This window comes from Pseudopodoces humilis, chromosome 9, assembly GCF_049639895.1.
Source record: "Pseudopodoces humilis isolate 2021_Gansu_Grassland_sample_001 chromosome 9, ASM4963989v1, whole genome shotgun sequence".
NCBI lineage: Eukaryota > Metazoa > Chordata > Aves > Passeriformes > Paridae > Pseudopodoces > Pseudopodoces humilis.
Window position 1 is genome coordinate 6,469,997 of NC_142208.1, and position 26,684 is coordinate 6,496,680.

A 26,684-nucleotide genomic window follows, 5' to 3' on the forward strand; every position below is an offset into this window, starting at 1 on the left:
CAAAATGATGGGCCTAACATTTAAAATAATATGCCAATCTAACACTTGAGCAGAACAGTGATTTAGATAGACAGTGATCTTTTCTCTGCTATCCAGTTTCCCTAATACTAGAAGGAAGCCAAATGCTTTGCAATGCAAATTAAATGGCAAATAAAAGAATGGTGTGATTCATCTGAAAAAAAAATTTCACATAAGAAACCCCAGAAGGCAGGATATAGATCCCCTGTTTAAGTCACTCTATCCACTTCTGACTTCTCTGCACTAGCAGCTGTGACTGCAGGATTTTCCTTGCTTCGTAGGTTGTGCCTTGTGTTTCTCTGCCATTCAGTAGAGGTTTGTCTGAGGAAACATCATGGTTACAATGCTTCCTTTTTTTGTTGCTGTCTGCCGCATTTACTCTTCAGTTAGGGAGCAAGCAGAATAGTTAGTTACTAGTTGAATCCCATATCTCTGGATAATGTAGACGGCATAAAGCCACCTTCATTTCAAGTTGGTTTGTGTGCTGTAACAGCAGCAGGAGATCTTTGTTGGAACTAGACATGAAGTGTGGTAAGAACAACTCACCTCATTCTAAACCTGTAGAAATATCTTTTAAAGCCTCAGTCTCACATTCCCTTAAAAGCTAATACTAGAAATTTGGTGAAATGTTTAATTTTAAATGTTTAATGTGTAATTTAAAGTATCTGATAGATCCACTGAATCATGAAGCCTGATTTTATAATGAAAAAACCTAACATCTCTACAAAGTGAATGCAATGAAAGACCAAAGCAGAAGCAGGTGCAAGAATGTGAGAAGCCAGACTTTGCAGAAACATGTTCCTAATGTACTGTAAAATTGGACATTTGAACTAGCTGAAGAGCAGGTATGCACTGAGCTTGAGAAGGTACTATTCATGTTGCTTAGGGCTGAGGCCTACTCATTTAACTGCTACTGATTTCTTAAGGGTTCCAATTCAAGTCAGTGTCAGTAGCAGCATGTAAGGAGTGCAGGCACAGGCTCTTTATGCTGCTAGCAGTCACATTTTGGGACTTTATTAAGACTCAGATTTGCTGAACAGACTGTACTGCAAAACCATGCTAATTAGCATCTAAAATTCTTGGACAACTGCCACAGATTCCTGGGAGCTGTGTACACCACCAGCAAAAAATTGTTTTAGAGATGCTGATTGCCTGAAATAATTTGGACCCCACTTTAAGAGATAGGCCATACTGTAAAGCAAAATTTGTCATCTCATGTTCTCCCTTCATTTGGTGGATTGCTTTTGCTATACCCAAAATCCTGAGCTCTGCAGCAGAGGCAGGAACCCAAGGCTTATCCTGGATACATGAAGCACAATTAGGTGGAGCCTTTCCTTTCAATCTCCCTCAAACCCTCTCTTAGATATATTGGCTGTCCATATGCAGCTCTAAGTATCATACCTTGATTAAGCAAAAGCCTTTTGGCTCCCTGATGGGATTTCTCCACTGAACGAACTGGACAAAGACTTCTTTTGGGAAAGTCACAGTACCTAAAGAACTGGAGGGAGTATCTATAAACAACAGAAGAAAATATAGCATCCATAAATATATAACCTGGGACAGTTACAAAGCAGAGTGACACAGACTCCCCAGGCAGGTGCAAGAGAGAGTTCTTTATTGCAAAAATCAGGCCTTTTAAAGCAGTTAGGCCTTTGGTTACATGGGCCGTCAGTTACATTTCAGTTAGGCACAACAAATGTAATTCAACCAACCACCATAAACCACAATATGAACATGTAATGGTTATGTAATTTGTTTTTCTACCTCTCATTCAGCTGAGTCACTTTCCCATAGTCCTTTTCTGCTAAGCTGAATTAACAGGCCTGAGTTATGATTTTGCAAGGGTAAGGGTACCTTACAAAATAACACACAACAGTGTAGGGCTTCCCTTCACGGTACGTGCCTACAGTTGTGGCATGTGCCCTGCCAGTGGTATGCAGAGGACTTCAGGATGGCATGAAGGTATTTAATGAATATCTGAATGCCTCTCCTTGCCCTAAGAAACATGGTCCAAGATGGAGACAGGAACTCCTGAACAGCTGCCTCTGACATTTCTTCCCTCTGCAGGGAAGCAGAGCTTGCTGTCCTCTGCCTTGCACCAAGGAATACATATGTTTGGTCCAGAAGTTCAGGATTTTCCCTCAAGGCTAGCCTGCTGTGTTTGTGTCCCAATTGTAAATGTCAGGGGTCCAGCTGAACTGCCAAGCACCTATATGAAATCCTGATGAAGCAATGAGGCTTTAAAAATTTTCCCTTCTTACTGCATTTTCTTATAATTTAAATAAGCATATGTTAGCCTGGAGACTTCTGTCTTCTGTAGAAAGCTGTTAGCAACACTGTATATCTCATTCCAGCACATTTTGCTTCCCACAAATATTGACAGCCCTGTGCAAAGCAATGAGGATCTGTGCTTCTGACCATCACCTGTCAAAAGGAGGCATTCAGAGAGGAAACCCAAGAAATCAGGGATGAGCAATAGATGGGAGACACTATTTGGCTTATTTGTTTCATCTGCCGAAGACAAACAGAGCTGCAAAACTGACAGCAGAAGAGAGAGATGACTCCCATTCCTCTTCAGTCAGTCCAGTGAATAATCAATGCACTTTTACTCATTATATAACAGTATATTTTAACAATGCGTGCTACTAGTGCAGCTATTGAATTACCATCATACTAAAGATGCGTAATTAGATGAACTGCAGGAATCCCAGAACATGGTTAAAAATTCATGGCATGCTTTGGAGCAGCAGTGGTTGCGCACTGTGCAGCCGCCGGGAAGCTGCCATGAGCCTCTCCCCCCCGCTCCCCGAAGGAGCGCTCATCAGAAAGAGGTGGCACCGGCTTGTTTCAGGAAAGTAAATTAATGAGGAAGAAAGAAGCCAAGAAAGGTACTGTCCTGGCCATTATTACTGGCACTCGCTTTTGTGGCTAAACATTAGGTGGTTACGGCTGCCGTCAGTAACAGTCCACAGGCACCGAAGCATATCTGTGGTTTTTCCTGACGAGCCTCGCCAGCCGCTGTCCCGCGGGGCGCTGGTGCCGCTGGGGGCGGGGCGGCAGCGGCCGTTGTCGGGGCGGGAGGTTTGAATGGCGGCGCCGCCGAGGAGGAAGAGGAGGCAGAGGCCGGGCGGGCTAGGCGCCGCGGGGCCGGTGAGTGCCGGGGCAGGCAGGCAGACGCGACCGGGCCCGCACCCTCCGGTGCCGCGGGGGCGGTGTGGCGGGTGATGCGCGGTTGCGGGCGGCCCGGGGGGGTGGAAGCTGCGCTGTCTCCGAGCTTGGCGAGTCTGTGGTAGCCGCGTGCTGCCCACGCACCGTGCCCGGGTGGCCGCGGTGTAGCCGCGCTCCTGAGGGACCTCGCCGGGAGACGCGGCGGCCGCCCCGGCAGAGTTGCTGCTCTGGGCTGGGCCGAACTGGGTCCCCCGCTCACACTCTCCTCCGCAGGCTCAGAGCTGCTCCCTTGCACCTCTTTAATCTTTCAGACACAGGTATTCCGATTCATGAGGGGTTTTTTACACCTGGACTTAGTTAAAAACCCAACTAATTTGTTGAACTCGGGAGTGCCTGTGAAACTGTGGCTGTCATTAGCAGAAAACGCTCATTTCTATCTAGCTACGAAATGCCCAAGTTGGTGTCTTGACTTCATAGTCCCTGTTTTAGAAGAGTACCCACTGAGAAGAGTACCCACTGTGTCGCCCTGAGAATCAGGTCTTTCGATATTGTTCTCAACAGTTCTAGCCACTTTCCCAGGAAAGTAACTATAAACATAGGTGTTTATACATTCCATTAAAGATATGCCTTTTGATAGACGTCTCTCACGGCTAGTGCGGTCGGGAAGGTGGTAACCTGGCTATCCAATCCCTGGTCGTGGTCGAAAACCTATAAATACTGAAAGAACAAATAAACGATTATTCTTTCACCACACCTCGAGCTGCGTCCGTGTGAATCATTTCGTGTCCAACAGTGACACCCACTGCCTGGCTACTCGCTTATCTTAAATAGATACACTATATTTATAGGGTTTAAATGTAAACCACTGTGGCAGCAAATCAGAAGTGTACCTTGGAATAAGATTCTGATAGCCTGTGATGAAGTTACCAATTAAATGAAGTAAAATTTCTACCTGTCCTACCTTCAGCAGTATCCATATAATTTTTCTCAGCCGTTGTTGTTATTTTTTGTGGTTTTGTCACTGCATTACCTGTGTAATACTAGAACTATTTGAAATTTCTTATACTAAGTATACTTAGGTAGGGAATACAAAGACACTTTTTGGAAGTGTTGCTTAGGTAGCTCTTGAGTGTGGGGCTGAAAATCCCAGCAGCTTTTAATAATCTTGTCTGGACTGTGCTGCCACTGGTGGGGGAAGGATGGACCCCCACAAGGGAAACAATGCATTAGACAGCATGTGGCATAACAGTGCTGTGTCATTCCTCCAAGTCCAGATGGTGTGCTTATATTTTTAGACAGAATGCAGGGGGGAAGGGGGAAAGCTGACCAGTCTCTTTTGGTAGGCACAAAGAACTTCATACGTTCCCAAATTAGGCTCCTAAGTCCTTCCTTCAGATGAGATTTATATGGTGTGGTTATTTAAGTTCTGGCCCAACAGCCATTTATTGCTAGTCCAGAATATTTTATGTGAGCCTGACTGAGATGTAGTTTGGAGAATGCTTTGTGTAATTCTTGAAAGCCCTAATATGGATACCTGCAGACACCCCAAATAGGAGTGTTTATTTCCTCACTGTAGTTCTCTAACAGGTGATAGATGTGGAGAGGAGCTAGGGTAGTACAGAGGCCTGCTCTCTTGGAAATTATTAGGGGGGAAGTAGGATGTCATTCTTTGTAGCAGCTGATTTATTAGTTTAGGCTCAGAGAGTAAGTGATTATTTCTTAGGGACAGGTGTGTATGGCCTTGCTTAGGCTTTCACAGCCACGTAAAATTTGACTTAGAAGAAAAGAAGATGGATGAAAGCTATTTACTGCTCTCCTTTTTTCTTTGATGAGTCCTAGGAAAAAGTGTGAACAAAAACGCAGGTGCTGAGAATGCAGAGGTGTTGTTGCCCGGCTTTATTCCCCTCTGGCTGTGATTGAAACTTTGAAAAGCAAACCTCTGAGGGTTAAAAATGGCATAGTCTGTGTCGTATAGGGTCCCAGGCTTTCATATATCGGCTGTAGAGAAAACCAGCAGAACTACTATGGAAAATATCTCTGATGTGAGCTTTGGGAGCCATTTACCATCAACCAACCACGAACTTGTTAATTCCAGAGGTAGTTGTGATACTCTTGTTTAGTAATGAGAAATCATCACTCTTCACTGACCTGTGGATTATTTGCAATGCAACCCTGCAATACCATGACAACATTGTGTTATTCACTCTGTTCTTCGCACGTCAGAAATATTTGGTTTGGCCGGGGATGGCCATATAACAATGTAAAGTGTTCATCACATCATCAACCATCAGTGGCATCTAGTAGGGCTTTGGGAGACAGAAAACAGTCTGTGATCCTTCACCTTAATTGTTTTCTGGCTTCATGTTGACTGACCTCTTTTAAGTTGAGGAATAATGCACATTTATAAATGTTTTCGGTGAAAGTAGGCAGGAAAATGTTGGCTTCCCAGCAGTTTTTATAAAACCTTAAAAATCCCCCACTCCTTAAAAATATAGCAATGGTGAATTCTAGTGACTTGCCAGCCATATTTAGTTTACTTCATAGTTTGAATGAAAAGGGTGCCTGACATGATGCCTGTATAGTCTTGAAGCCACCATAGCTGTTTGACTTTTCAGTTCATCAACTGTTGCAGCTGAGTATTGGGATGTCTCCTTTTTTTTGCTTCTGCTGTTATCTGAATTGCTTATCAACCATAAGTGAAAAAGACCAGATTTTCTTCACCTTTTTAAAGCCAGCCAAAGAGGTGATGAGATTGAATTTCTGATTTAAAATATTTCAGACATTTACTTCAGTTTAAAGTGTATTTTAGTGGGGGTCACTGTGAAAAGTGGGTTATTAATTTATAAGCTTTGTTCAGTTAGCTCTCTCTAGTTACTATTCTGTAAATGACATATGGAGGCACATAACTTTTAGCAATTTTCAGATGCTACAGTGAGTTAATCTTAGTTTGAAATTTGCATGTATAATGGATATAGTAAATCTGTTTTGTCCCATGATTTACTCATTTGTTCCTGAAGAGAGAACTACCATTCTACATTCAGTAACCATTACAATAGCTGTTCATAATTAAAACCTAGAATTCTCTATCCCATCTGCAGAAGATGTAAAAAATTTAGAATACTATTAGTTGATTTTTCGTTTAACCGTTTGGTTTTTTTTGCATATCTAGGAACATGACACTCAAGAGAAGATCAACTTTGAGGTCCACATGCGAGAAGGCATCTGCAAACTGCTCTCAGTGAGCACGCACAAGGAGCAGCTCCTGTGTGCGGTGAAGAACCTGATGGTTTGCAATGCTCGCATACGGGCCTATGGGGCAGAGCTGCAGGGCCAAAAGGAGGACCCCAGTCTGGGAAGGACTGATGACCAGTGAGTAACAACTCAAATTCAGAGGGAGCAGGATGAAATTCATTTACTTACATGAATTTTTAGCAGTCAGTCTAGGAATGTGGATTTAAATCCTTCCATATCTCTTAAACATAAATTATTGCTCTCTTAAAGCATTAATTTATAAAATAATTCCATTATCTTCTTTTTGCTTTAGAAAATTAAATACAAGTCATATTTTCCTGGGTAGCTTTTATTTTTGACATTAAACTCTAATTTAGTATCAAGTAACATAGTGGACATATTTTCTTGGTTATCCTTAGCATACAAAAAGTACTTAGCCAAGTCTAATGGGACAAAACAAAGCTGTCCAAGTCAGAATACAGCTATTTGTATTTTTTAGTCTTTCTATTGTTATCAAGGGTCCTTTAATAATGGCCCCATCGTGGTTAATTGGTACCCTCTGGTGGCCACTTGTGTTAACTACAGCGAAGTGAGAAATGGAACTCACTGGGAAGAGAAGTAGCTGAAAATATTCTCACATTATAAGTCTTGAAGGACCTAAAGTATGTATGTTTTATTTGAATAATGTTACAATTTTTTGGGCCAAATAAAATTTATGAATGCAATGTTGAGAATCGTGGTGCAGAGATACTATTGCTCTCAGGTTAGTAATTTCATTAAATATTATGTTGCAGTTTAGCATAGAAACTCTTTGAGTACCTGCTTGGCTCCAGTTAATTGTATCTATAGGAGCAGTTTCACTACATTTTGGTTTCAGAAATGTTGCCTTATAGGTGAAACGTGTTGGAGGAAACAGCAGCATTTTCTGTCCACTATTCTGAAGCTGATTTTGAAAAATAGCATATAATACGTATGGTATTCTGTAATTATTGCATTTGTATTGCTTTTTCCTAATTGAATAAGGAATACTGTAGTGATTAATCTTTTGTTTATGTCTTTAATGATAGAATAATGACAAATGTGTATATGTGCTGATTTACTCAACTCCTTGTCTTCGATGTCAGTGAGCACAGAGTGGTGATGGCACATGTCTAGAATAGGGCAGAGATATTTGGACATGTATCTGAACCGTTGTTTTGTGTACTTGATTTGTGACTGCCATGCATTGCTTGGATTCTCTCTTTAGGGGTCCTTGAGATGTCTGTGGAGGTCATTAGAAGAGGTGCATGCTACAGAGTTCTTTTTGTATCATTTAAATTGTATCTTTGGTAGCTGATGGTCTATTTGGAGTTCTTTTCTTTTGATATTTGCTTCAGACTGGAATTTGTTTAAGGCTTAATCATGGCAGAGAGAGAAAATTCTAGTGTTTTCTAGAGTCTATCATCTGTGAGTTCTGAAGATATTCTAATTGCCTCTGGAAGTCATGATACTGGCAGCAGCTAGAAATTTTCATTTCTTTAATGGAGGGGGAGGCAATTCTTTAAACAATATAGAACCGATAAATTAATATGCATCTTCATTGACATGTACATGAAGGGAAAAATTGATAATGTATTTGATCCTGTTGCAGCTGGAAAAGACAAGGAAGATGAATCTATTTGTTTTTTAATACTCAGATTACATATGCTTTGGAGTAAAGTCTTCTAGGGAATTTAAAAAATGGTGGTGTACCTTCCTTCCAGATTATGCTCAAGAGATTAATGACTCGTATCTTAAACCAGAGATATAAAAATTAACTTTAAAGAAAAGCATTTGAAAGGAGCTATAATATGAAAATTCTGACACTTCTTAGTGTTTAAAGGGTTGAGTTTTAGATTTCTAAATGCACAGATCTCAAATATCTTTTTTCTTTTCTTCTTTTTTGGAGGTCTTCAGAAAACGGGACAAAGGACTGGATGGCATGCAGAGCAAAGATTGCTATATCAGGTAAGAGGCCAGGTAGTCACTTAATTAAAGAAGCTAATTAGCTGGACAGTATCTTGTAATACAAATTATATAAAAAAGGTTATATTTTTAAAGTGTGTATGTGGTTCAGAGGCATCAATCCTCTAATGCTGCAAGGGGACTTGTGCTTAAGTTACATGTGGGCTTTTGAAGATCCTACCTTCTATTTCCATTTTACTCACAGGACATTCCACAGAGGGAAATACTTGTTTTCTGTTTGCCACTAAACACTGAATGCATTTCAAAGCTAAATAAGTGTGAGTATGCTGAGAACTTCTTTTCTCCCCACAACAGCAGACTTTGAAGTGATAGTACATGGCATGGCTAAAAAATTGAGAGCAGAATTATAAGTAATATGCAAATGTTATTTAGGCAATGCAGGTTACATTACTGCAGCAAAGGTATAGTGGCACAACTTCAGTGCAGGCTAGTAACAATGATGTTTAACAGCAATTCCTGGTGGGCTGTTTTCAAGCCTGTTCTCGAACTTCAGCACTGTTTATTTATTGTTTTGTTTGCCTGTGACAGTAGCTACTACATTCAGCAGTCCTGTGGCTGTTCTGCCAGCTTTTCCCTGACATGCTTCATTAAGAATAAAATCATGTAGAACAGCTCACTACTGAAACTGTTTCAGTTAATTTTGCATATTTTAATATATCTTTAAGCGAGGTAACTTCTAGTAGAAGAGTAATGAGCACATGGTTCAATAATGTTTTTTGCCAGCACAGCTGTTTGCAGAATGTGTATCTGTCTTTTCTCCTTATGGTAGTTGGATGAAAGCATCTGTTTGCCTGTCTGTGCTGTGGTTGCACCTTTCTTCAAATCTGGAGAGCTATCTGCAGTGAAGACTTTAAGGTCATATAATACACTATCTTTAGAAAATCAGAATTTTTCAAGAACTCTGTTTTTAGTATGAAAATCTTGCTCAGGATATGAAAGATTTAGCTTGTTTCTTTTGATGGAATAAGACCATGGAAGGGTGAAATACACCACCTTGTATCTGGTGCCATCTGTTAATGATTCTACCCTGTTACCAACACAATAGTTCTCAAAACTGGAGGTTATGTCCTTAGAAATGTGGCACAGATCGAGGTGAACAGGAGGAAGAATCAACTGCCTTACTGTGCAGTCCAGCCTGGGAGTGCTGGGTGCCGCCATGCCTGGCCCCTCTTCAGAAACTTGTTTCAGGAAGCCTGGCCAGGTCCAGTTTACAGCAGAAAAGCTTAAATGTAGGTTTTGGTCTTTGCTGGTTTATTCTTTCTATAGGTCACCTGTTCTTACTTCCTGATATTCTACCCTCATTAATCCATCCACTTATAAATTTATTAGCATGCCATATAGTTAGTATATGCCAGATGACAATTACCAAAAAAGAGGGCAATCGTGGCCAGCTGCAAAAGTTCAGGAGGAGCTATGCAGGACTACTGAGGAATATGCTCCTAAAGAAAGCAGCTATGTCAGATACTGTGTGGGAAGTGCATTCCTTAGTCCACAGTTTTTCGCACTTCTATAATTTTTACTTATCCCCCATATTTTTGAATAAATTATATAATTTATGCTGTTGTACCAATTGATTTTTTTGTCAGAAGATAATATATCAAATGTTGATCAAAAGTCATGAGCATAATTAAAGTAATTTTATCAAGGAATCATTTGGTTTAAATTTGATTAATTGTAGTATTTCAATGTATCCAGTTTGCATCCATAGATTTACAGCTAATGGTAACTGAAATTAAGGTGTGTAAAAATTGATCTTTGGTTTTGATAAATGACAGCTCTTTCAGTCCAAGAATGAATTGAAAGCTGTTTTACAAGTATCATTTCAAACTTGTTCCAGGATTGATTATCTATACCCTGATGATTTGCTGACCAAGGTGTAAATTTTTCAGGTAGGAAGATATTGAAAGTGGCATACAGGAGTAATCTTTAATGTAGTACTCTAATTGCTAACAAGGTCTATTGAGCACATTAAAATTGTCATTCATTTTGCTATGATTAAAGATAGAAAAAGCTTTTATTTGTAACTGTTTTCATGTATGAATGTAGATTTGAGACCTTTGTATTTTAGGGAAGAAATGTTCTGTGCTTTGCCTCTGACAAAGATATATATATATATAAGTTTGAGAGAGACTTCTGTAATGATTTTAATGAAACTATTTCTCTTTATGTAAAACCCCCTATTTTTAGAAATGCTTGCTATGGAAATGCATCTTTAGAAGTGAAAGGCAGTTTCAGAACATGGTGATGTATTTTTTTTTGTAAGTTAGAAGCCTAAAGCTCTATGCTGGCAGTTCACTTGAGAGTTCATTTGTTTTCATGAACACTTAAAAATAGATTAATTTGAAAGTTTCAATATTGAAATAGCTTTTATAATAAGATGTCTCATAATAAAAGTTAACTGAAATTTGAATTTTTCGTTTAACTTCTGAGACAGAGTGACTACATGTGATTTCACTTAAATCAGCAAGTTTTGTGGGTAAACACCTGTAGGAATACGTGACAAAATGATGCCAAAATACTGGCACCATTTTGCATCTCAGCATAATCAATGTGGATTTTTCCATCAGCCTCATACGGAGACAACAGTGCAGTCAGCAATACTTTATAACAGTATTGAAGATTTTTGTCACAAGACAACCGAGCTTATGCTGTTTGCTGCTGCCATCGTGTGTCACTTAATATATTGCATATACTTTTAAACAGAACAGCACCCTTGTACATCAGAAACCAGGTTTAGATTTATAATGCCCTCACAACATTTTATTTTAAGAGACACAAATAAAAACCATTATGTCTTAACCTGAGTCCTTGAAGCTGGAGGAAAATGCAATTTAGTGTTATGTTGAGTTTAATAGATAAATTGGAAAATTTAGTGAAGAAAATACTTTCCTAATGTGAAAATGACAGGCATGATTTAAAATAATGGTTTTGTAATTGCCTCTCTACTATTGTCCTGAACTAGAAGGATATTTTTGGGTTAAAAGAAAAAAGATTTCTAAACTCTTCTTGTGCTAAGACAAGGCTAACTGGGAATGTGATTACAAGTGGTATTTTTCTGTGCATAGCAAAACAAGACTGAACTGTTTGCAGTATAAGTATCCCAGTCTTTTCATTAAAACAGGAAGGTTTTCCTCTTGCAGTGGGATGAGTGGTTTTCAGCACAAGGCAAGCAGGATTTTGGTTTACATCTGTGCATAATAATGGGCTCAGAGAATACCTCTCAGAACTGCTACACAGCTTCTCTGAAATGTTATTTCAGGTACTTTCAAGTGAGATTTAAAATATTCTTTATTCTAGCATAATTTCTAAACAGAAATGACACTTCAAGTTGAACTAATTATTGCATTTTCGTTTGATGTGGATCATAAACTTGGAATAGTTATGCTGTTCTTTGGGAGAAAGGTCCTGTTACCACCAGAACATCAGAAAAAGAAACAGAACACTTTTTGTAATTTGTTTTGATTACAGATCTACAATATTGACTATAACTAATCTCCCTTCCTTCTTTTTTCTACCTTTAGATGTTCGAATACCATTAATGTGGAAACGCTCTGACCACTTCAGCAAAAAAGAAAGTATGTAGGATGTAATGAATTACTCTGATAAACAATTGCTTATGTCTGTAAATTTAAACTGAATGAGGAAGTTCATACTCATTTCAGCCCCTTTTTTCACCTTTTATTAAGTCCATATTTTACTCTTTGTTGTGTAAATGCTTGTAATTTGAAGTTGCTGGTTGAAGCAAGCTGAGTTAGTTCAAAGTCCTGTGGTTCTCTTTAAACCCTACTCTCTAAAGAGTCTGCCTGAGGAAGAATTCCAGAGTAAGCAACAGAAAAATGTTGTATTAAATAGTTAACTAAGAAACTTCTGATTAAACACGTTCTATGTCTTGTCTGCACTTGAGAGAGTACAATGGAGGCTGTTTCCAAGAGAAATGTAAATGCAAGTTGACTGCTGGTGTTGAGGGTATTATTGGATAGCCTTCAAGTACATGCATTTTGCTGTGTCATGGAGATTAATCCTAAATCTGTTCCAGCTGTCACCTGGAATTGATTTCACTTTGATTTTCAGTAGGGTCAGAGATGCAAAGCATGGCAAAATAGTCTAATCCTATGTAAGACATTCATAAAATGATACAGACTTTGGATCATTTTTTTTTTTGTAAAGCCAGTTTTACTAAACAAAATTACATTTTTACTAATGTTTTTGAACACTGTACCTGATTACTCAACTTTTTCTTTTTCTCCTAATAGAAGTAAGCATTTTTTCCCTTTGTATATATTGTATGCCTTTACAGCAGCTTTGATAGGTCAATTATCATAAAATCCTATGATGAAAGTTTCTGGTGGGAAGAATTTGAGGGCAATTCCTTAGAGGTCTGAATTACTTTTTTATATAGTTTTGTTTACTGGCAGTGTTTAGTATAGTGATGTGCAGTGTGGCTTATAAAAGCTTTCTTGACTCTCTCCAGAATCACAGCGCTATGCAGTGTTTTGTTTATTCAGAATGGGGGCTGAGGTTTTTGATACTGAAGTGACTATTGTGGATGAAGCAATAACAGATATCTGTTTTGAAAATGTTACCATATTGTGAGTATAATTTAATTCTGTTGAATGGAGTACAAATATTGCTGTTTTATTTTGCAGGTGGATGTGATAATGAATAAGATTGGCTGAGGTCCACTAGGTTTTGCTGTGGGCAAAACTGTTCATTTTAGTGGGTGGAGGATCCCCATCTTTGAAAACCTGTTTTTTGTGTACAAAATGATGCTGGTTGCAGATATGCTAGTTAATCTGTATTTCTTTTCATTTTTGTCCTGCTAAACATTTTTCTTTATATAAAGAGATAAACAAACTTATATCTCAAGGACAGCATTAAATTAATGCTAAAAACCTGAAAGCATTATGATAATATAGGTGTAAGTGTTGCATTCAGTGTTGCATTGTTATCCTGTCCAGCAAGTTACAGTCTCTTTCCTCATGTAACGCCTCATGTCTGTTACACCTACCTGAGTATGTGCTTGACTCCAGTCCCCCTACCTTTATCTTTTATATCAACAATTTAGAGTCTATCTCCTGAGAAAGACTGGAAAACTAGAACTACCAAAAACTTTAAATCAAGATCCTGAAAACTGAGTTTAAATCAAATTTTAAATTTTCTTAAACCCCCAGTCAAGTTAAGAGTGGGGACAAAGGTTTAAATCTGCTTCTTCAAAGTTGAGACTTGACCATTATGATTTTCTGTGAAACACTGCAGCAAAAGGAGAAAAAACACCCTAACTTGCCTTGTACCCCACAAGACATAGAAAGAATTGATATAAAAGCTTTTAGATTTATTTTATTATGGTATGTGTGGAATGACATGATTGTTATCTGAAAGATGAGGTTAGGCTTCTGGCTTGATGACTAAGCTTGAGAACAAGAGGATCAGTAGAACTGGAAACTGAGAAAGGCTTTGGGACAGAGGATGCAGCAGTAGGTAGTTAAATTGTAAATAACAGATTTTATTAGATAGCATTTTTTTCCAGTAATTTGACGGGGATAGAGTGCAGCTAAGATAACTTTAAAACAGTTAAATCTGATTTAGGACCATAGGCAGAGGTAGGTTTTCAATCATGTGATTTCTGTGAAACAGTAGAGGGCAGATTTAAGTATGTTTGAATGTCTTGACTGTGTATTTCCATAACATCAGTGTTTTCTTCTGTTTTTAACCTAAAAGTTGAATTTCCTGTTTGTAATTGTTTATGGTGCAATCATCCATCTCATGACCCAAATGCTAAGTTACTGTTGTGTACTCTAGTCCTTAATTCCATATTAATGTATATCTGCACCTAAATTTTATGGCATTGCTTCCCTTGATTAGAAATATATGATTTAATCTATAAAGTAGCAGCAGCATTCCTTGGCTCTCTGTTAACAAACACTCTGAAATTTTCTCCTCTCCCACTTCAGTGATGAAGCAAGCCCAGATTTCCAGGTGAAGGTTGAAGTATATAGCTGCTGTATAGAGGAGTCTTTATATATAACAAGCACTCCTAAGAAACTGGCAAAGAAACTTAAAATGTCCCTCAGCAAAGCTACTGGGAAGAAACTCAAAGCTGCACTGGAGGAAGACATCACTGAACCCCTTTTGCCTGCTGACCCAGTCGTTCAGTAAGCCATGTATATTGATGTTCTGGTTTTATAGTTTTTAAAATAGAAATAGGGAAAATATAATTGTAATTTTTTGGAAAACTGTCAAGAAACTGTTTTTTTCTCCACTTCCACAAGTGAAAAAAATTTACATTTAAAATAGGAAATGGGAAAGTAAGTGTGAATTCCAGCCATGTCACTGAGCCTTGGGGCCTGGTTCTGATCTTGAAACACACAAGCAGCCTTTATCTTTGTGCTCCACAACCATCCAGCTGGTAAATCCACTGTTCTTTGCAAACATTGATCTCTAGAGGAAGTTGAACATGTACAGTCTGTCTGTGTCTCTCTGTCCATCTACGTCTCCTCCTTCTGTGTTTACTTCCTCCCCCATACTATTTTTGCACCTAGCCAGTATTGCTCATACTTGACAGGTAGATATGTGTAAAAGTTACAAGTTGTGTGGAATAGGAAAAGGTGTTTATGTAGGCAGGAGAAACCACTTCTGTACCCTCTTCCCTGATTCCACTTGCCAGCTTTTCAGTAAAACTCTGCACTGCCAAAGGCACTTTATGGTTACAGACTACCTAACAGGAGATTTCTGAATTGACTTTAGCACAGAACATTTTAAAATGAGTTAACTGTTTTTCAGAGTTCATAGGCATAAGGGGTTTTCCCAATAATCTACCTGTTTCCTTTTAAAAATTAACTGCCTACTAATATTTTCCAGCTACTTTAATTTCACTGGGATTTAAGCAGGCCAAATACCTAATTTGCAAATATTAATAGCATTGGTTTGTTTTATTTATTTAGTTTTTTTTTAGAAAGCAGTTTTTTCAAGGAATTCCCTTTTTTTGGCAGCTGACAGTAAGGAATCAATGCTTAATTCTTCCTAGGTGTTTAGTGTAGTATTAGTCTAGCTTCATATATCTATTTGCTGGGATTTTAAAAGGAAACATTCAAGCATATTCTATCTTTGTTGAACTGATATAACTATAAACTGATCTTACTGTTTGACTCAAAAATAGACATCCACAAGAGATAAGAGATCTTATCCACAGAGCAAAACAAATTTTATCACTAACTTTCCAGTGGATTCTAATGGCAATGTATTTTTCAATCTGCATCATGTCAGGTGTCTGTGCTTTCCACCAGCTTCAGCTGGTGATGAGACACTCATTAGACACAGAATCAGACATAACCACTGGCTTCGATATAGATTGCTTGTCTTTTAAGGAGGAAGCACCAGTAGGCAATTTAAACAGCTGCTTTCTTCCCTGGAAGGAGGAAGCACCAGTAGGCAATTTAAACAGCTGCTTTCTTCCCTGGGTTTTGCTTTTTTGTTTCTCAATTGAATTTTCCTTGCCTCCATCTTGGAAGTTTATTGTTTCTACTGTAGATAATCATCTCACAGTGACTACTACTTTCTTAACACAATTAAATGAACAATTAAGTGTTAAATGAGTGTTAAATAATGTAAAGGCATTGCTGTGTGATTAAAATAGTTGTTTGGAAATAAATGGGTTATTATAGGCAGAAAATAAGTTGTCAATTTTTTTTATAGGTTCCCCCTAGGGAATATTAGGTTTAATATCTATATTAGACCTTGATATGTAGCCCTTATTAAAGGGAAGAGACTACAAGATTACAAGAGATCTTTCAAGTATTCCCAGAGTTTTATCAGTCCAGCAGGGGAAATTAAACTGCAACAAAAAAAGTGAACTTTCCATGTTATGTGAATACCTTTTCTCTTTAGATTTCATTTGTACAAGCCTTTTTCTTTTCAGTGCACACATGAGTGAAATTGTCCATTTTCCAAAAACTCTGTGATCCCTCTGTTTCAAACTTTTTGGCTTAGAAATCTCTCTGGTTAGTGAGGAAACTGTCAGACTTGAAACTTCTTGAAAAGGTTTAGTGACAAAGGGCTTGATTTGTTGCTTAAGTTGGTTAATTTGAAATATACTGATATTCTCTCTTAATTATCCCTAATTTAGTTTCTAAACAGTATTTTGCCTGCTTAGTTTTTCCATTCTAACTTAAATATTATTTTTTTCTTTCTTACATTTTTCATAGAAGAAAAATTTTCACTACAGTTTTACTAATAAATTCCAGTGTAACCAGATTGCTCTTTGGATAAATCACTGTAGAATCTCCCTCAAGTGCCTATTTACCATTTGCAGAACTGGCTTACACATGCACTGGTTGTTGTTTGATGTTTGTCCTCCTCTGGGCTGAAGGTGCAGCAGCTTCCATGTCCTATGTTTGATGTGGCAAATCCCTAGTGATATTTTGGTGGAAGTCCACAGTTAATCTGGTGGGCCTCACTTTTATGGCTGGGTCCTTGTTAGCGCCCAAAGATTATATTGCATTTTACTGTCTATTATTTAAGATGTGATTGAAAGGTGAGCATATCAATTTTTTTTTTCCATTAAATCTGAAAAATAACTGTAAATTAAACTTTCCTAAATTATGTTGCAGCTGCCTGAAAAGAATGACTTGTATTTTAGAATGAAAATGTTACTGTAAAGCATATTTTGAAAGTGAAGTAGCTATTTTTTTTTGGCAAGGTTGTTGTTGTAATTAGTCATACTTTTGAAAAAAAAAAGCAACTTTTAAATCAGCACAGAAGTTTAATCTGTGAGAAGAAACTGAACTTTATGGTACAGTTTAAATAGAATGGTAATTCATTGCTCAGCTGCATGGTCAAACATCAATGGATAATCTTTTGTTAGGGAACAGTTTAGAGAATACATACAAATGCTGTTGAGTTTTTGTTCAGATGGCCCTCTTGAAACGCTTCACAGAAGTGGTTTTCCACCCAGGATGCTATATTGTATTTGATTTTCTCTTTGTACCTTGGAGACAGGTATGTAATAGATCTCCTCTTTAACAACCTTCATATTTTTCTTCTCTTTTGTTAGGGTTAGGGGGAGATAGACGCTCTACTTGTTTAACTGCAGAGCCAAAGGTCTGAAAATTGTATGTTCCCACTGTACTAGTGAGAAAAATAAAATTTGAAAAATACTAAGATGGAAAACTATTCTTGGTGATCTTAGTTCAATAGTGTCTTCTCAACTTTTACACCACTAAGCTTTCTTATGTTCTCCTGAAGATATTTTAAGGATCTTGTGGTAGATCCTGTTGGGGAGAGCAGTTAGTGATTTGGAACCTGTGAACTTTGTTCTAACTGCTGTTAGCCAGGTGGGATTATTACTGCATTGCTGGACTGTAAATCTGTTACTTGGTCTGATGAGTATTTTAAAGAAAAGGTTAAATGTACTGAATTTATACCAGTTTATTCCAAGAATTGCACTCCACAATTGCACTGTGCTGAATTTTAAGAGCAGTACTTTTTTTTTCCCCTAGGCAAAGTACAAAACTAAGATAAAAGATTCTGAAACCTGTAAGTCCAAGTGAAAAAAAATCCTTTCTGCTACAAAACTGACCATAGGATTTTTGTACAGATTTCTGCCTGTGAATCATCAATCTATTGGATCCTATTAAAAATGCATATCTAAACAGCTGGCTTATAAATTCTAGTCTGCATAGGCAAAGCAAAGAGTGGAGCAACATGGAGAAGCAGTATAATGCCTTTTAATTTTTAACCTGTATTTTCAGATAAAGTTTGTCAGCAGTTTTCTATTAACTTTAAGAATTTTTGAACCTATTACCAAATCTAATTGCTTTAGGCCTAGGAATAAAAGCTGTAAAACTATTGAAAGTTACTTGGTGTCTTGACTAGAGGAGGATGCTTTGAGCATCCACAGGTTGCAGAGTGTTTGGGTAGCACAGCCTTAATGCCTGTGTTTGGCTGCTGCTGGCTCTTCAGGAAACACAAAGCAGTGACCACATGAGAAGTCTCCTGGCCCGCAGGTCCCAGAAAGCAACAGAAAGAGTTGTAATGAATGATGACATTGGTCTGGAAGTTGTGGGGTGGAAGGAACTGGAGGTACACACATGGAGACGGGAGACAAGGATCTAGGAAGATGAACAGACCATGGAACATGTGTTTGTTTACAAGAAGAACCAGAGATACAGGACTTGTGTGGGAAGAGGTTGGAGATGACCATCTGTGGTCACTGACAGTTTCTGCTGTGCACTTTGATGTTTCCTTCTACCCAAATGTGGTCTCTCAAGTGTGTCTAGACTCCCTTTAATTACTGCTTGAGCAATGTGAAGCAGAAATTTACCTTTTCTTTCACATTTAGTGGAGCAAAGTACAGTTTGCTAGCATCCACCACTTTGGGGCTGGAAAGTGCTGAGGACAATTTCAGGACCCACAGCCTTACCATTACAGGAAATGGTAAGTACATATGGTATCAATTTAAGGAAATTAAAATCCAGTAATGATTTGCATGAAACTCTTGTAAACTAAAGATCCTAAAGAGGTTATTTTTCTTGATACTCAATATAGAGCAACTTTAATAAAACATTTAATGGCTCTAAACCAGGCATCTGTACACAGCTGAGTAAACCTTAAGTTGAGTAAAATTTCAATCCAGATGAAAATTTTATTATTTTGGGAGTTTTTCTGTCATTTGCATCTCCATCTTATGTGAGTTGTAGTTATATACAGATTATTTCCCCTTCCTCACAACCAAGGAAGAATATCAAAAGGAACAACAGCTTGTTCCTCTGTAGTCATAAGGAAAGAAGAAAAATTGTTTTGGTTTGGCGATGTTGTTTGAGGCCCAGATTTAACACGGGATGTAAGTGTATATGCTTTCAGTCTGTGCTGGCTGCTCCTTCAGCTCTGGGGCAGCACAAGTTGGGAGCAGTCAGCCTGGATGCTGACGCTGTAGGGGACTGATTATACTGCAACTGATGGTGGTATTCACTTTTTGGTACTTTGTCCATTATTTTCTGCAAGGATAGCTACTCCCATAAGCCATCCTCCAATTGTTAGCTTAAGGCATGGGACTTTCACTGTTGCTTCTGGGAACTTAAATAATTTACTGGGATAAACTTGACCTCAAAGGGAGTTCCCTTCTTTATGTTTCAGTAATTCTGAATAAGTATAAATTTGAAGATTTATGGCGCATTAATTTCTTGAAGTGTTGGCTGAATAATTCTGAGTACCCTTGATATTTGTGAGCCTTTCTTTATTAGTACTTCTTATCCTTTCTTCTTGAAGTTCCTTTTTCTGACATTAATTTACATAATTTAGTCTGGTGAGAAAGGACATACATGGATATTATTCTAAAGCATTTCTAAACCTTGACCAAAGACAGAGTCACATTAATGGAACATTGCATTACCTACTTCTAATTACAGAAGAGAGAGCCTATTGCATAGCAGAGCTGAGCGATTCCAATTCATTAGAAACTCCTTGGAACCCTAAATGCTCTTCTAGTGCTGAAGGCAAAAGTAGATACAAATTCCAAGGCTTAATAAAACAATCCGAAGCAAAGTGCTCATGTATGAATGGAACTGTGTGCAACAATGGAATGGGCTCAGGGATCATACTAGATGAGAGTGCCAGTGTACTTACCTTTCAGTTTCTAGCTCTGGAATGAGCTACATTTTATGTAAGAGCAACTCTTTTTAGCAGAACACTATTGCTATTTTTACTTGAAATTATTTTGGAATTTACTAATTTTTTTCAATTAAAAAACACTTCCTGAAGACTAAAAATAATTTCTAATCTAATCCTACAGGATTAAATGTATTTTTTTAAAATATGAAAATATGCTTATTTACACTCATGATCTTAATGCAAAAACAGATGTAGAAAGCTAAAACTATATGTTTAGGGCAATTGTTCAGAACTGAGTGTTTGTCTGTCTTTTGCCTTTTTCTTTCCCCCAGAGGAATCCTCTTTTTGGCTACCCCTGTATGGAAACATGTGTTGCCGTTTAGTTGTCCAGCCCTCCTGCATGGCCAAGGATATGATGGCAGGATTTCTAAATCAGCAGGTAAGAAGACCTTGCTTGTATTTGCATCCTGGGCTGTTAATTGTTGTCATTAAGTCAATTGTTAAAACATTTGCTTTTACCTGAAGTGGTGTACTGAGAATTGTTTTTTACCTATTCTACCTAGAGCAAGGGGGAAACTCTCTCACAGCTATATTCACAAAAGGTGCCTTCAGTGGCTGAGCATGGAGAAATCAATGTTTCCTTGGAATGAATGATGTAGGCTGTTAGTAAAGGTCAAGTAAAACTCTTGTTTCAGAGTTGGTTTGCAGTGGTATTTGATGGCATCAGTCCTAATAATCCTGTGGCTCTCATCTTTGTATGTACCCCTTGTTGTGCTGACACAAGAGTTCCTATCACAGCATGGCGAATCAGGCTGGTGAACTGAGCCATATTTAAAGTCATCCCTTCAGAAATGGTTCATGTGAACTCTCTTCTCTATGTTGGTTTGTTGCACAACTTGGCATATGAGAAGGTGATAGTGGAGGGCCAGAGGGTCTGGGTCATTTGTCAGGAGTGCTGAATTACAGGCTTTAAACTGGTTGTGAAACTGTTATGGTTTTATGAAAGCTGTTCAGAAAATTCATTTGAGAAAATGGAAATTCTCAACAATTGTCTTTGCTTAACATTTGTTGAATGTACTGTGTATTTCCAAAGTGAAACACTCTTTTTATTACTGTGCAATTGCTGTAGGTAATAAAGGTGCTTTTTTTACTGTAGACACCAGATCGAAATTTCATTCTGTGTGAACCAGCAGATTCTGTACTGTTAGTGTCACATGGCAAGTCTGCAAAAACTGCAAAACACCAGAAGACATTTAAAGTACTGAGAACATTTCAGGAATCAATGACTGAAATGTTCTGTAACAGGAGGTCTTTGTTGTAGGAATGAATTTGGTGTGGCTAAGTTTTGATCACTCAGGGCTGATATGTGTATACCTTGCAATATGATTTTGTTTTAGGTTTATGTTTGGCAATTTCTGACTACTTCTTCCCTTTAGCAAATGGTAGGAGGTGTAAGGAGCTGGAGGAGGCTGTATTGCATACTGAGAGGTGGAAAACTCCTTTGTTATTACTCACCAGAAGAAGCTGAGGCTAAAGTGGAGCCAGCACTGACAGTTTCCATCAACAAGGTAAAATTGGTTGTATGGGGATTTTTGTTGGGGTATTCAAATTTGTTTTATTATTTTGGGGGATGTTCTTTTTGGTTTAAGAAATATATGCAGTCATTAGGGCTCTAAGCTGCTGGTATGCAGAGTGCTTTATGGGTAGAATAAGGTAAAATAAGGGTGGGATGTACTTCAGTGAAATTTGCAGTCCCCCAGCAGGAACTGGATAATATTCCTTAGATGTGGATGTAAATTCCTTCTATTGCAAAAAGAAGGGTATTTTTCTATAGGAAAAGTAATAACCTTTTATATGACAGTTCTATAAGACAGCCCTTGGGAATGTATTGCTTTAAGTCCACTAGCAATGCTCTGGTAGACTTTTGTCCTCAGCAAGGTGGAATTCCAACAAATGTTTTTTTGTTTTAATATGTTATTTGGCTACAGTCTTAATTAGAAGGAGAAATGGAAAATTTTTCAAAATATTTTAGTACCTTAAAATAAGCTGCTTTTCATAATGCTGGTTTTGTCCAGAGCACAATAACTTTGGAAGCTCTGTTGTCTAGGATTACATTATTGTTGTTGTTCATGCCTGAGTTTAAAATGTAAATTTAAAATGTTGCTTACTATTTGGCCAAAGAAACAGTAATTAATCTGAAGTAATTAAATTAGCAGTGTTATTGGAAGGACCTTCTAGAATGGCAAACATTAGAGAGAACAAATGCTTTCAAAAACTGGTTTTGGTGTAGGCTTAATATCCTATAAGGGTTAATATCCTATAAGGATGGGCAGAAGAATTAAATGTTATTTGCTATCACCATAGCTGGGTTCATCTTACATAAGTAAATAGACACATTTGGAAGCTGTGTTAAGCACAGGCCACTCTGGATTCTGCTGCTGTGCTGCTGTGAGCTCTCAGTGCCAACACCAATTCTGAGAAGCATTCCGGGGCCCAGCCGCTTGTTCAGCTGCTGCACCGTGTCATGCCAGGCAGGCACAGGGCAACTTATGGGAGTTAAAGTTAGGTCATCTGGGGGGCAAGAGGAGTCTTGGCTTCAACTGTGTTTCCCTTTAATCAATTCTCTTACCCAGCTCATTACATGGCTGCACAAATGCTTGTTTGGTATAGGCTATGATTTGGAACATGTGGGGGCATGGGGTGAAAAAGAATGCTTCTTACAGCAGGAGAATCAGCTTTTGGTGGCTTGAGTGTTCCTGGGAGAGATTACTACATTCTCATTCAGACTGAGACTGCAGTAGAACTCAAACATTTAAATGGGTCATAAAAATGTGACCTGTTGGTGTTAGGATGTCTTTTTTAATTGCTAGGATTTAAACTGATTTCTTAAATAAAATCACCTTTTTTTCTTGTGCTATTTTTTCTTCCAACTGTTCATACATTTACATTAAATAAATATTTATACTGTGATACATATTTAAGTAGGTTTACTTCTTTAGTCACTTTCAATTTCACGAGTCAGCCTCTGCTATAATTCTGTTTTTCAGCTGTTCACAGTATCAGTTAAGAAATGGTAAGCTTTAGTAAATTATAGAATGACAAAATCATTCTAAAACATGACAGGAATATTTTTTTTTTTAATTATCTGTCAGGCTGGCTCTTATCTTTCCTTGGACTTCTCTGTTTAAGTCTAAACCCTAATATTGCTTTTCATTTTAAAATAACCATATTGTGCTAAGGTATTTTGCTCCTATGAGTAACCAATGCATTTAGAACCTAAAATCTAGCTTGATAAGTCTTTGCTAAGAGACTGTCCTTACGTTTGCAGAGTATCCTTAAAGCTAACATGTAAAAGGTACATGATTTGGGTATCTTAAACCATTTTACAAAAATGTCAGGCTGATGGAGAATGACTGTAAATCCTTCTTCAACTGAAGTTAAAACAAGAAAAAAAATACAATTGAAAACATATTTGGATCCTTTACTACTTAAACAATTTCTCTTGAAAATAACTTAATGCCTGCAGATATTTTTTTATTCTTTTGTTATGAAAATTCTCTTACGGATTAAATGAAAGCAGACTAATCATATGGGCTTGTCTGCTACATGTTGTTATAGAAACAGCAATTTCGAAGTGAAAGTTGAGATTGAGCATCAACTCTAGACATTCTAACTAAAATCTCTTTGGGTTGCATATGTGGCATTTTCATTCGTAACGTGAAGCCAATCCTTTACATGTAATTTAAAGATACTCTCTGAGAAGTAATGAAATCATTTGGATTTATGAGAAATTTTCTGGAAAATGTTCACACTGATAGGTGTATTTCCCACTCTCTTTGAACTGAGACTTGAAGAAGCCATTAAGACCAGTAAAGTCATTACTTCAACTTTAGATGACTTCACTCCTACTGCTGTTGAGAAAGAATGCAGCTCCTATTATGCAGGTGCTACTGTTATTCTGTTATTATGTTATTATACTGTTATTATGTTCCAGCTAAATGTGATTATAACATATTATATTGCACAACTAAGTAGGAAAAGAGAAATTATATTTTCTGTAGCAAAGAAAATTTAGTGGAATCCAATTTGAAGAAATATCCTTTATGGGCCAGTTCCTGCTCTTTTTTCAAGTTTTTTTTAGTTTGAAATGAAAAATAAAGGCCTTGCCTACACACAAAAACTTAGCATATTGGTGCATGTGCCCGCAGTTCACATTAGTTGCTCAGTGGTTGGAATACATAATCTACTGTGTTTGGTTCATAGATTATAAAACTTTTTTTGTGCCATGGGTGTCTGAAGCTTAAGGAATTCTGGGATCTTGCTTCGAATTACTGTAGTCCCATGATTTTCTTCCTGGCATATTTTGTCCAGGCAGTCTTTGTCCCGTGGCCCTGCAGTCAGTAGGCCCAGGCTCTTTCTGTGTTCATGCTGATCCCTGAGGGGAGCAGGGTGAGGGGCAAGTGTTTGTAGCCACAGGCTCAGGGTTCAAGGGAGCACTGCTGACCAGTGCAGCAGGAGCAGAGGGCCAAAATAAATCTGGAATTAACTTGAATGACAGTCCTTGGCAGTACAGCTGTTCTGTCTAGGTCAGCTACAGGACTTTGTTGGAAAATGTGGCAATGGTTGCAGCAGAACAACTTCAAGGGAACCGTGCTATTTCTAGGGAACCAGGGAGTTCATCCTTGGGCTGGTGCAGAGGAATATGGATGTCAGTTCTGGACTGTGTGAGCTTTTAGGGAGCCAGCAACATGAGCAATAATCACTGTATGTGTTGTGGAACTCCAGCATGGGGGAACAAGATAAGCCCTGAAAATATCTGTATTCCCTGTAGTAACGACTTTGTCCCACTAGTTGGCTTAGAAAAGCCTTCTAGCTGTGAAAATATATTGAAAAAGTACCTCCAAATGTCTGGTATCTCATATCCCATTGCTCAGTTTAGTCTTGCAGTTGCATGAAAGAAGTGGTAGATGCAGGTGGGGGAAGCAGGTAGAACATCCAGATCCTTGTAGCACACATGCTCAAATTGAGCAGTTTGAAAGCTGCTTTATTGGCCCTCTCATGCTTTACAAAATGCTTACCAGTCATATATTGCTATCTCTTTTTCCATGTTTTCAGCTGCTGTATTGCTCCCAAGATCAATGGCACAGATATCCTAATATTGCTTATCCATGTCATACTCACTCATTGTACTGACCGGCCAGTGCTCATGAGGATGTCACATTAGTACAAGCTCACAAAACACAGAAGGGACAAAAATATTATCTGACAGACTGAATTTGGTCTTCTACATTAATGTGTTTGAAAGCCATAATTTGAAATTTTGCCATTTTTCCTGCTTGCCTAAAACAAACTTCATGGAAATTATTAATATTACAACAGAAACCAATGCATCTACAGATTATACTTGTTTCCAGTGTTGTACTGATTTTCAGTTTGGTTTATTTTTTTGTACTAAAAACATGAAGGGAGCTTGTTATATGTGATTTGATTTGTTTAATCTTAAAAATAGATACACAGAACTGGGTCTCAAGGTTATTCAATATTTTTAAGAACTGTAATTTGTTTTGATGCCTTAAAATGGTCTTTATAACTAGCGCTTCTTAGTGTGTCTGGCTTATCAGGACTGGCTTATCAGGAAAATATTTTACCTCAGCAATAAAAAAAGTTCTATCTCTTGGCTTAAAATATGAGCTTTCCAGAGAGGTATTATCAGGCAAAGAGATTTTATTTGTGGGGAGGAATATTGGGAAAAAATGGGAGAATATTGTGGGGAGAATAAGGTTGGTAGTTACAAATACGATATATTTTTCCCTATTAGTCTTTCCCCATTTTCAAAGAAACAATCTTTTACATAAAGAATATGAAATTGGCTTCAGCTTCCCCAGAGGAGTCACTTGAGTTCAAGATTCAGTTGTTTTCCTATTGCCATCCACCAATTGTTCTGGTTTTTGCAACTGCTACAGCAGAACTGGTTCAGTTTTTTATAAGACAGGGAAAGATATTATTACAACATGGTAATTTAAAACACTTTTTGTTAGGTTTTTTTGAGTGTTTTTTCTGCTTGTTTTTTTTGCTTTATTTTGTTTTTAATGGCTTTTTGTGGATTTGGGTTTTGTTTTATTAAGTGGAACTGGGCATGTCATGTAATTCACCCAAGCCTGACAAATTCATCAGCCCATTGCTATAATGGTATCTTGTATGACTGCTGAAATATTCAAGCATAAGGTATAGATTATTGCTTGAGGATTTATCTCCTTTGAATAATACCACAGTTGTGGTATTATTATGATGGAGCAATTAAATCATTAAATAAACTTGTGTGTATGGTATGCTTGACGTTCTTACCTGTCAAATGTTAATCTATTTGATTTCATTTTTTTGCTGGTATCTATGGTTACCTGAGTTAATGGGATATAGAGCACTGATGGATGAATTACTTCATCTCCTATTTTTAGACAGAAGAATTTAAATGAGCATATCCATCAGATACACAACAAGCAGTTGTTGGTATTTCAAATGGTTACTTCAGTAATGCATTTAAAATCTGGGGAATGGTCTGTAGAATAACTTCTGTTTTTCTGAGTATCGGAACTAGGCTTATCCCCATAGGATCCCATACATAAGTTTAATTTCTGTAGGTGTATATTTAATGTCTTTAG

At 37.8% G+C, this 26,684-nt stretch overlaps 1 protein-coding gene across 1 annotated transcript in view; it reads left to right on the forward strand.

Annotated features, from left to right (window-relative positions):
• The first annotated feature begins 3,035 nt into the window (after positions 1–3,035).
• Positions 3,036–26,684, forward strand: part of RTKN2 (rhotekin 2) — a 34,077-nt gene continuing 10,428 nt past the window's right edge. The window contains 9 exon segments of the mRNA XM_005520425.3: positions 3,036–3,168; positions 6,356–6,555; positions 8,345–8,403; positions 11,943–11,996; positions 12,893–13,010; positions 14,373–14,573; positions 18,758–18,852; positions 20,358–20,464; positions 21,462–21,593. Coding sequence (XP_005520482.3) covers positions 3,106–3,168; positions 6,356–6,555; positions 8,345–8,403; positions 11,943–11,996; positions 12,893–13,010; positions 14,373–14,573; positions 18,758–18,852; positions 20,358–20,464; positions 21,462–21,593 — 1,029 coding nt within the window. The 5' untranslated portion in view covers positions 3,036–3,105.